The following is a 12,031-nucleotide window of genomic DNA, read 5'->3' as shown; positions in this document are numbered from 1 at the left end:
CACCAAATTTTGAGGACACTTTTTTAATTGGCTCAAAGAGAGAAGTGGCCCATCTTGTCTTGTACTATCTTTGTCTATACACAAACAAATATAACTTTATGTTATGAGAGCGAGGACAATGAGCATCAAAATGTTGATTACTTACTTACTTTTTTTTTTATTAACAGGTCTATATATTATTATCATCACCTCAGAACTGTTTCGTCCAAGGTGCCTCTTTACTTAAGTACACTTTTGACAAATAGCTCTTTTGGTTTTTTAGTTTTAGTAGAGGTTTCACGGCGTTCGCAACGGCATGAGGTCGTATGAGCACCAAGGGGTGGATGTCAACAGAGAAGTCCTTACAGGGAATCAGACTTACTCTGCTCACCTCTCTAGCTTCAATAGCACAAAATCTGCTTCGACTATCAAGGCACGCCGGAAACAGCAGGTCACAAACATGAGACAAACATACAAAAGAAGTAGAGGAAAATGACAATAGTAAGGATTAGGAAAGAAAAAGCAGCAGTTCCCTGTTGTAGATCAGCCACAGTTATGAGCATGACATTGATGAATCAGCCCATTTACAATTATACTGTGCATGAATGAGAAATGTCCCCCCTTTGGGAATGGCCTAAAGACACTTCAGTCAGTGGCACTGCCCCGGGGGGTACAAAATAGCTCTGAGGCGACGATATATATAAAACACATAAATAAATATTTTGTTCTACATATATACAGTATAACACGGATGGCTTGAATTTGTCGAGACCGGCCTCGGTAGTTCCAGGAATCCTTAGTTCGAGGGAAATTTTACAAAGGTAAAGAAGAAGAAAAATAACGAGACCGCAGGCACAGTTCTACGGATGTGTGATTTCAAGTCTTCTGTGTTCGACCTATGCGTGTTATACTGTCTACACTTGTATGTCAAGTATTTTTTTATGTTATTCCCTTAGAAAATAACACGCACTGAGCAGTTTTTTAGAAAATGAAAACCAGCATCTGTGGTGTAGTGGTTAGGTGCTTCATTGTCACACACAGGAGATCCATGTTTCATTCCCAAGTGAGGAGAAATCTAAATTGAGTATCTTGGTTCTTCTATTGGAATGCTGTATCCCTCGGAGCCGAGGTTGGTCCTGATAGGCAGGATTGAAAGCCCATGTCCCAAACGATCTAATTAGTGTAAATAAAAGTGAAAAACACCTACATTCACAATTACTTTCTTAGAAAGAAAATGGAACTTCGCAGCATAGATGCTGCTTATTATTATTATCATTATTATTATTGTTATTATTATTATTATTATTATAATTTTATTATTATTTCTATTATTATCATTATATTACAATTATCTATAATAACAGACAGTATTTGTAGAGCCCAAATCCCCGCTCAACAGCAAGCTCTATGCGCTTCACAATTTACACTATTACCCCGGCAGACCTGAGAGCATTCTGAAACAAACTCAACTTCTTGGGAAGCATATAGTTACAATTCCGAGAGCCGCAAACCACTAAAAGTCTCAAACATTTGCCCGACTCACAATTTCGTGGATGACGACTTTGTTTTGCGACTTGTCTCCCACGATGTTGCACGGCGTGATGAATGTCAGACACGGATTCTCCATCCCTCCGAACGGAAAAGATGGCGGCATGACCAGAATGTCGTACTTGGTCCACACGTACTCTCCAAACAACTGTTCGCCCGCTAGAAGAAATTCCTCAACGTCGCCTCTTAACTCTGCGGCCGCTTTGTCCTGAGGTAGGGTTGGAGATTAGTTTAGTTTTTGAAAGGTTTTACGGCGCTCGCAACTGTATTATAAGGTCATATGAGCGACAAGGGGCGGATGTCAGCAGAGAAGTCCAAATGGGGAATCAGGCTTACTCTGCTCACTTCTCCAGCCTCAACAGCAGAATGTCTGCTTCGACTATCAAGGTGCCTCGGAAATAGCAGTTCACAAGAGAGGGACAAACATACCAAAGAAGTAGAGGGAAAATGACGATAGTAAGGATGAGGGAAGAAAAAGCAACAGTTCCCCCTATATTGTTCCGGCACAGTATGAGCACGATATTGATAAATCAGCCCATTTACAATTCTACTGTGCATAAGAACATGTTAATATCCCCTCTTTGGGAATGGCCTTAAGACAATTTCAGTCAGTAGCACTGCCCTGGTGGGCGGGGTTGGAGATTGAGAAAAGAGAGTCACAACAACACGATAATATAGTAGAAGATAACTATAGCGGGACTTTTACTTCAAAAAGAAAAATCCCGCTGCAGGCAAGTTCCCACTATAGGAACGCGAAGGGAAAAATCAAACACTACACACTTTCCTCTTCTTTTACTGTCTTTTTGGAGCCCACCTACAGCCCCCACACCCCACACCCCCCCCCCACCCCATATTCCCTTCCCTCCCGCTAGAGCTCATTCGTTCCCTCCGGCTGTATCCAAGTTCAGGCCTTTTCTTACCATTTAAATCCAAGCACAGGTATTTGAGTTTACATAAGACTATAAAAGGGGATTCCGGTAAGGTCCCACTGTAGGGATGGCCCCGTTGCAGCGGGTTCCGCTATAGTCATGTTCTACTGTAATGATTTAGTGGGCAGGAAAAAGGCAACATATTTCTATACTGCCGTTGTTTTTACTCCTCCATCAACACAATTGAGATCATTTAGAATCAGACCTTCTTTCCTGTAAAACATTTATCATCCTCATCTCTCATCCTTCTTTTCTTTATAGATTACTTTCTCGTGATACCTCTAATCTTTGGCACTTATATGACCTATTTGTGTTGCAAAAGCTGTAAAACTCTTGTTAAAACAAAACGAAGAAATCAAAGCAAGAGCAACGAATGCGAGCACTCACCAGCATGCTCCGCTCAGCCCAGACTTTGCTGCGAGGTCCAATCTCAGCGCTGACAAAGTCGCCCACTGCCATGGCAACAAGGTATACAGGTATTGGTACTTCTTGCTGAACACAAAAACAATGTGTTTGACTCAATATATGTTCTTATGTCACTCAAATGTACAAATACAATATGTCTGACTCAACACATGTGTTCTCATTTACAAATACAATTCATCCAACAAATAGGGCGATCTCATGGTCTAGAGGAACAATTACAATTAATGTTTGCCTCTCATTCAAAGCGTCCTGGATTCGAACTGTGACAACTACGAAGAATTTTCTTCTCTGAAATGTCCTCTTTTCACCTCCTTTCTCATTCTCGAGTCATATTTTGTCATCTGCTTTCATCTCCATTTTCTCCCCCACTCCCAACCCCCCCCCTAGGCTACTCTCTCTTCTACTCCTGATTCTCTCTCCTGCTACTTCGGACTCCTTTTCACTGCTGTCTTTCAGCCACATCCCTGATCTTAAGGTAGGATAAGATTGAACACCTACCCTTCTCAGATAAGGGCAAAATATCTCAGAGGTCTCGTGTGCAAGTTACGCACATTAAAGATCACTTCATGTTCTTAAAATCGACAAGAGAAGGCTTCAGCCCACACTCAGGCAAAATTCTAAATTACTTCCTTCCAAAATCTGAAAAGACTCTAGTCAGTATAAAAGTATATGTGAATCGGAATATGGTCGCCTGAAGGCAAGGGGTTCTAGTAAGTAGGAAAAACAATAGTATCTCGTAAGTGTCATGCGACTATTCCCCCCCCCCCCACCCCCACTCAGTTTCTGGAGATTTCCAGATAAAGCCGTTATTTGAATAAAGACATTAACAAGCATCTTACGATAAAATTTTGTTTTGTTTCGTGCTTTCCTCCCTTGCTTTTAATTGAAAAATAATGAGTGCCCAAGTCCAAAATTTTAACTTATAAAATGACTAAGGTAATTGTGGGGTGGCGCTGACGATATTCATTTCCAAATTCCTTCTCAATCAAACAGGACACATGAGGCATAAATCAGAGAGAAACCAAAGCATTAATCATCAACACGAACCTCAAAGAAGAAGCAGTCGGTTTCTCCTTTCCTGTTCGGCTTTTCTCCCGTAGACATTTTGTTTGCACTCATCAGAGGTGTGAAACCATCAGGGACCTTGACATTGGCAGAGAACGTGACCTTGATTGCCGGGGTGTCTTGGCAAGGGAAGAAGGATCGGTTGAGAACCGCCTGACCCTGCGTGTACATCAGAGGGAGCTTCTTGTCTGAGGATTGTCAATGCAAATGTCATAATAATAATAATAATACATAGCATTTGTATAGCGCCAAATCCCCGCTAAACAGCAAGCTCTATGCGCTTCACAATCTATACTATTACCCCAGCAGACCTGAGAGCATTCTGAAACAAACTCAACTTCCAGGGAAGCATACAGAGCAAGCAGCCATTTATAGGCGCTAAAACACTAACATACAAACAAGATCTTTCGCTGTCTATGGTCGTGTACCCATTTCCACCTGAGTGAAGTGAGGAAAATTCGTGTAAAGTGCCTTTCCCAAGGACACAACGTCTGGCCCGCGGCTCGAACCCCCGACCCTGCAACTTCACAACTACGAGTCCGGTAGCCTAACCACATCACAAAAACAATAATTGCACTTATAAAGCTCTACAGAACGCTCTATGCATTTTACAGCTATAACTCTGTCCCTGAGGTTTTATGCACCCAGCATAATTTAGCAAAATTTGATCATTTTTTGCGTAATTTTTTAGTATTTTCCTCTTTCATTCTTTGTTAAAATTAACAGAAACGCATAATTTCACATTTTTGGGCTCAGTTTGCATAATTTCATAATTTTTCTTGCATAAAACGACGGGGACAGATTACTACTCCAGCAGACCCTAGAACACTACTCAGAAGCATTCTCAGCTTCCTGGGAAGCATTCAGTGCAAGCTGCTTGGAGGGGGGGGGGGGGGGGTGGATGGTGGGTGCTCTGGTGTGGTTTGCTACTTCTTTCTTATCAAACATCTATTGTTGCATATATATATATATATCTCACCCCCTTCTTTTCGTTGCTTGTTACTCTAATCTTTGACATGGATATGACCTCATTGTGTTGCAAGTGCTGTAAAACTCTTTAAACTGAAACTAAACAACAAACCTGTGGTCTGAGGAGGCTCCAGCCAGCAGACGCCAGGACTCGGCGAGGTCACGAACTCAATCTCAACATCAAATTTTTCATTTTTGGCAAACGCTTGGGGGAACTAAACCGCAAAGAAAAGAAGTAAACGAAGCCATCCATTTGAGGGTACAGGCAAGTGTAAGTAAAGAGAAGCACATTGATAGGAAGACATCTATCTAGGTATGGTGACCAGATGACAAAGACATGTGGTTACTTGAGGGAGGCATTGCGCTGCCAAGAGTGAAATGCTCGCAGCAAAAGGGATTTGAAAACAACAACAACAACATCTAGGTATAGGGAAAAAGCAAGACAAGAAACAACTGGGAGAAAGAAAAAAAAAATAAGACCAAACAATGATGCTTCTCTCCCCCCCCCCCCCCCCCCCCCTCACCCTATCCCCTTCCTCATTCATCACAAACCTCCCCCCAAATCGGCAAGAAAAAGTAAAAATTACACGTATTCCATTTTTCTTTTTTGAAGACATTAGAACCTCGGTTTATGATATAATATTGTCCAAAAGTAAAAGATAGTACAGTATTCCCCCACCATATTGCAGTTCACATTTCACAAACTCGCCGGAAGTAGGAAAACCAGGGAAACCCCGTTGACACACTAATGTCCAAGACATGACCAATAAAAGCACATAAAATCATAAACAAATGTATTCAAATGCTTTGTTTCTTTAAATACTGTTGGTCTCTCATACTCAAAGCGTAGGCACTGTTTACGAGAGTAGGAAATAAGTTCATGTGAGTGCCAGTAGGGTTTATGAAGGCATGAAACGTATATAATAAATATAACTTTAGTATTTTGCCGATTTTCCCCTTTTGCTGAGGTTCCGGAGTGTAACTGTAACCCGTGCAATATTCAAGGCAGTACTGTACATGCCATACTCTACTCTAAGACAAAATCAACATTTTTACCCTTCCTGTTAGGGGTAACGGCGGCTGAGAGGGATGCAGCATACCAGCAGAAAGACAAAGATACCCGATAAATAAACTTCCAGAGGGAAAATCAAACTAAAGCCTTTTGCATGCCATGGCAAAGAGCTTAACTATTACACCACAGACACCAGCAAAGATAAGTCTCAAAACTGTATACCAGTATTTTTGTAGTTTTTATTCAGTCTCAAACTGTCACTTTCTGTCTTTGTGAGATAAAAATTCAAAAGGGGAACACTACTACTCTTACACATCGGGAAGAACTAAGTCAGATACTCCCCAAAAGTTAACTCTTTAAATCGGGGTTTACAGAGTTAACTTACTGTCAAAACCAAACTCTGTCCATATATGTCAAACGGTTCAATCTTGAAGTCCACATCTCGAGTTCTTTGGGTTGTGACTTTCTTTATGGTCAAAGCTTCATGAACATCCAGAATCACTGAAACAAAACACACATAACATGTCTCAGTTTAGCAGTAAATGTATTTGTGTAAATGTATAGAGAAACAGACTAAAGAGAAAATGTCAAAACTTTGTGACAAAATCTGGTATAAAAAATGTTCTTTTTTCTTTTTATTAATTTATCAATTTGTCCCACATTTCGGTTTTTTTGTTTTTTGTTTTTTGTTTTTGGGGGATATTTTTTTTTGCTTCAACTTAACAGCTCAGGAAAAAAGAGTCTTTTTTGATTTCTTAATTTACTAAACAAAATCTGACAATTTTTTACGTAAGGCCAGGCATCCGGAAAAGCAGATAAAGAGATACCGTTATATTAATCGCAGTGCAAGTTGAGCTCCTAAAACTTATGGAGTGTATGAGTTTAACAACCCTTTTAACATTTCACTTAGTTCCTTCAGCACTGCAAGACACACAGGGCCCTGAGACAGGAAACGTGGCCAACCCCACTGACGCTACAAGAGAAGCTATACGGGTCGCCAGATGAACTGAGCAGGACGGCCCAATTTATGACAGATACCGGACTTCAAGTGTGATGCGATCGAGAAGAAGAAGAAGAAGATTTCACTTAGTAAGTAAGTGTTCGAGTTCTATCAACACTACTAACTAGGTTATTTAAGAGGCAGAACTTCCAAATTTAACATTCCTCTCTGTTATGTCACAGCCAAATGGATTGAGAGCCTTGAAAACTCCACAAAATGACCTGAGTTCAAGAAAGGCTATCCTAAATTCGAGCCATTGCGATCCACTCTGTAGCCCAGCATGATAACCAACTGAGCTAACGGAGTGCCCTACACTTCACTTCAAAGAGAACAAACAAGATATAAGTTCTTTAACACTTTCCAGTCACCCAGCCAGCAGTACAAAATACCCCATCTGGTCACCCAGCCAGGAGAGTGACTGCAACTGACTTCTCAGGCCTGGCACAGAACTGCTGCTCCAGGTGACAGGAACGGATCATTTTCACTGTCGCATTATTGCCCCAAGGGACCACAATGTGTTAAAGGTCACCCTTATGTCAAAAACTAAAGAAAAAACAGGACATTTGTCGTCCACGCAGCCCTGGCCCCACCTTGTTTGAGTCCATCTGTCAAGCATTCCATGGAAATTCTGTTGACTCCTGATATCGTCTGGGTATCAAAGTCAACATCCACGTCAAGATGCAAATGGGAGGAGACGGCCTCTCGAAAATTGCTGGCTGTGGCGGGATCTTCGGCACTGTCTGCATGGAGCCCCATCTTGCTGCCTTTTTAGCTTCAGAACCTAATTTGTCTGTCACAGTTGTCTGACCTAATAATGATAAATAATAAATAGCACTTGTATAGCGTATACTCACACTCAACAGCAAGCTCTATGATCTTTAGTCATTCACATAATTACCCTCTAGGAAACCCTCAGAAAAAATCTCAGCATCCTGGGAAGCATCACTAATAAACAGACCAAAACTTCCCCCAATGTGTCTCTTGTGTAACTATACATATGAGACTGTGGATCATCACCTGTTCCACTGCACAGCCCTAAATGACATCAGAGCTACCCTTCTCCCTCCGAGACTTAACATTGACAACACACTCTATGGAACATTACAGCAGCTGCAGCAAACCTGCACTTATCACTACATGGCACTGGACAGAAGGACAAGATCCCAGCTGTTACAGGATCAATAACAACAACACCAACAACAACATAATAAGACAAAATGTTTATTCCCTGTCTATAGCCAGGTACCCATTCCCACGTGATTGCAGAGAGGAGAATTCATGAAAAACGTCTTTCCCAAGGATACAATGTCAGGCCTGTAACTGGGTTGGAATCCACAACTTCTTGGTTGCAACCCAAACAACAGAACCACTGACAACACCATTTACAAGACGAGGAAACTTTTTATGCAATGTTGACCCTGACAGTTGACCTCTATAAAACTAGAAAGAAAAAAACAAAGCAATACAGATTACCTCATCCTCAACTCAGCCAAGAAAAATTGAGAATAAATGTACAGTGAAGCACACGCGTAGCGAACATGTACATGGCAAAGCACACACACATTTATATATATATATATATATATAGCAAACATGTACATGACAGAAAAACACACATGGTGAACAGGTTTTCAGGTCCTGCAGTTTTTCTTATGCAAGAAAATTGAGGGGGAGCATCTGAAGATCAGATTTCTAATTCTCAACATAACCTCCATCTTGTTTGATAGCCACTGTCCACTTTTTAGTAAGTCCACATCTTCCAGCTTTGTCGAACTGAGCAGAATGGTTAGCCGATTTTTTTACAGCATCCTCATTTCCTCCATTATCTTCATAGTGTTGACCTCTCAATGCTTCTTTCATAGAACCGAAAAGGTGAAAGTCTGAAGGTGCCAATTCAGGAGGATAACCTGGGCGTGGCAGTGTTTTCCATCCAAACAAGGCAATTATCCCCCTTGCCCAGGCACTCGTATGCGGACAGGTACTGTCACGGTGAATATTAAGTACTCTTTCCATGTCGAACATAGGCCTGACTCATATTATAATTCTCGCTTTGAGTCGTTTTAGCCTATCAATATAGGTATGTATAAAGGCTTCAGAATTGACATTTGCTCCTCGTGATTTAAAAAAATCTGAGAACCACACCAAGAATGTCCCAAAACATGGTCGTCATGATTTTCTCAGCTGATTTTGCAGATCGACGCTTGTCTGACAAGCACATGGACAACGCTTCTTCCTCTTCCAGTCCATTACTCAAAATCTGATGCCCCTGTACAAAGTGCAGAAATCTAGAGCTTGGTTAAAAAAAATTAATTAAATCACAGCTGTTTGCTTCTGACAGACCTTCAACTTCAAGAACATAGCCATTTCAATGTGACATCATTTAGGTTAAAATTAAAGAAAATGGAATTTTAACAGCATCAGTTCAAAGCTACAAGTGCAAGTACTTGTGAGTTTAATGTCGTACAATTTGGTGTAAATTTTAACAAAATATCTAACAACTTGTAATACTTAATTGACTCCCCCTCGTAATGTAAGTTGTCTGTCCTGTTCTGTGAAGTGAGTCGCATTTTTCACCACCAAACATAGCATTTTATTACACTAGTACACTAGGACTTTAAACACTATTTAGACTTGGGAGAACATTTGGGGGGGGGGGGTGGAATTTGAGACAGTCGATTTTTTAAAAAGAGAATTCCCAGAAAAATGTATTTAATTCTACTGCCTCTGAACTCTCAAATTTTGCTCCTTTTTCTAAGCAGTGTAAATCCAGTATGGCAGACCATTTTTATTGGAATCTTGAAAGAGTCCTGTCCAATAGAATTATAACATAAATTCTACACTAAAATGTCGTCCTGTCCTTCTGTCTACCTCAAATAAATTACCCTCACCTCAAGAAACCTGAAGCACAAAACCTTACCTCTGAAGCTTTTTCAGAAATTTACACCGACTACAGCAGACGTATTTATATATTGTCTGACTTTGAGTTGGCCCCTAGCCAGCTTATAAGCCAAATTAAAAGGACCACTTCAAACCAGAATCAGGAAGACTCTGCCTTCAAGTTCTGACCTGAAATTGAAACTGAAACACAAATCTCACTCGCAGTGAGCCTAGATATTCTCAGCCAACACGAGTGGGAAGGGTGACTTGACCCCCTGAAATTAGTCAAATATAGAGAATCATAATATGTGAGGAATCATGGTGAAATCAGGCGCTCGTCAAAATAATAATATTAAATATCGAAGATACACGCATTTTTTCTACCAGTTTGGTCATTTTTATTTATCAAATTTTTGCTTTTTGTTCAACACCTTTTATATTTTATGTCAATATAAAAATACATTTCCAAGTGAATTTTACAGAAAAACGTTGATTAAAAGTACAAAATATGGAATTTTTCAGTTTTCTGGGACTCTCAAGCTATTGAAGATGACCAATTTTGGCGGCCATTTTCTTACTAGACTTACCATTCAAACCAGTCGACCGCACTTCATTCAATCGCAACTGTCTCGACTTCTATTCAAGATAGAAGAGTATTTATAAAATTGTTTCATCGAAAGCAGGGCAAATATGTAAGCTTTCAGATGACATTAATAACTCCACAACATGTCCAAAAATCGACGAACGCCTGATTCCACCATGTCGTGACACATAAGACCTATTGAATCAAACTAGACAGTAGACAGGTCTTTGGTTTGATCTAAACTAAACTTTTTTTTTTCTTTGGTAAGTGTTTTACTGCGCTCGCAACTGCATAGGTCATATGAGCGTGCGGGACACACCTAATATTTTCAGTAGGTAGGAAATTTTGAATTTTGCCCAGGTGGTGGCCGAAGCCTACTCTTATATCGATTTTAGACCACCAAGGGATCTTTAACGTGCGCAACTTGAACACGGGCCCTCCCAGATTTTTTGCCCTTGTCCGAGAAGGCTAGGTGTAGAAGTCTAGATCTTTCCTACCAGAAGATCAGGGGTGTGGCTGAAAGACAGCAGTAAGAAGGAGCCAAGGAGAAAGGTGGCAGAAAGAGTCAGGCACCCAGAGGAGGGGGCACTGTGAGGGGTGGGGACTGAAAGAGGAGACGAAAGCAGACAACAGAACATTGCTAGAGAGCAGGAAAGGAGGTGAAAGTAGACATGACAATTTTAGAGAAGAAAATTTTTCGGTCGCTTCCCGGACTCGAACCTGGGACCTTTGAATGAGAGGCCAACACCTTAACCTCTAGGCCACAAGAGCCCCCAAACCAAACTTTAACTTTTGTGCAATTGTAAATTATTTAATGTAGGCCTAAAGAACTACGAAGTGTAGGTCCCATCATACTGACTAAAACTAAAAGAACTAGACTAGTCAATAGCTGTATGTAAGAACACCTCTAGCCTCTATATTATGATACTAGATCTAGATCTAGATTCAATGTCCTCAAGACAGAATTATGTAGACTAACCTTCTTCGGGTGTGGAGTAAAAGGGAAAACCAAAATCAAACTGAGCTTAATCTAAATTGGTAAACTCCTAGATTAAGATCTAGATTGAAATAATATGACTGTTATTTGACTACCCTCTATGATAGGCCTACTGACTAACTGATTATCACTGTTTCGTCAGCCATTCTAGTCTAGTCATATTGTGAATATGACCATTGACATATTGAATATTGTTCCCTGTTGTGTTGGTTGGGGAGGATGGATTTGTCCCCGTTGAATTTAATCCACCCATCGTTATCCAATGTTATAAAAAGTATGATTTCATATTAATCAATTCAAAAGTCGGTTTCTTCTTTACGTGTGTCCAACCACAACGAATAACTTACTTACAAAACCACGCCAAAACTATGCAAGCGCTTCTATCCAAGACCTTTACTTTGTGCGAAATGCAAGTAAGTTGAAAGTTGGTTGGTAACGCCTACCATCTACTTCCGCTTTCTTTTCTAAGTGACTACTATAAAACAATGACTGGCAAAGTAGCACGGTCAACGTCTTCCCCCAACCATGGCAAAGTAGGCACATAGGCTAGGCCTAGATCTAGATCTACTTTGTTTGTTGTTGGGTTGTTGTTGTTTTTCGGGGGGGTTTTCAGATCAAATATAATATATGTATATGTATATATATT

At 40.5% G+C, this 12,031-nt stretch overlaps 1 protein-coding gene across 4 annotated transcripts in view; it reads right to left on the bottom strand.

Moving 5' to 3' along the window:
• Window positions 1–11,839, bottom strand: part of LOC101846821 (aminopeptidase B) — a gene marked incomplete in the record, with an annotated part of 25,442 nt that extends 13,603 nt beyond the window's left edge. Inside the window, 7 exon segments of one of the 4 annotated variants that reach the window (XM_013083876.2) lie at window positions 1,523–1,735; window positions 2,844–2,948; window positions 3,930–4,135; window positions 5,029–5,131; window positions 6,314–6,429; window positions 7,519–7,736; window positions 11,737–11,839. In XM_013083876.2, coding sequence (XP_012939330.1) covers window positions 1,523–1,735; window positions 2,844–2,948; window positions 3,930–4,135; window positions 5,029–5,131; window positions 6,314–6,429; window positions 7,519–7,684 — 909 coding nt within the window. 4 annotated transcript variants of the gene reach the window in all.
• Window positions 11,840–12,031: the final 192 nt, after the last annotated feature.

Source organism: Aplysia californica, unplaced genomic scaffold (assembly GCF_000002075.1).
Source record: "Aplysia californica isolate F4 #8 unplaced genomic scaffold, AplCal3.0 scaffold00259, whole genome shotgun sequence".
Lineage (NCBI taxonomy): Eukaryota > Metazoa > Mollusca > Gastropoda > Aplysiida > Aplysiidae > Aplysia > Aplysia californica.
This window is presented reverse-complemented; position numbering and strand designations above follow the sequence as displayed.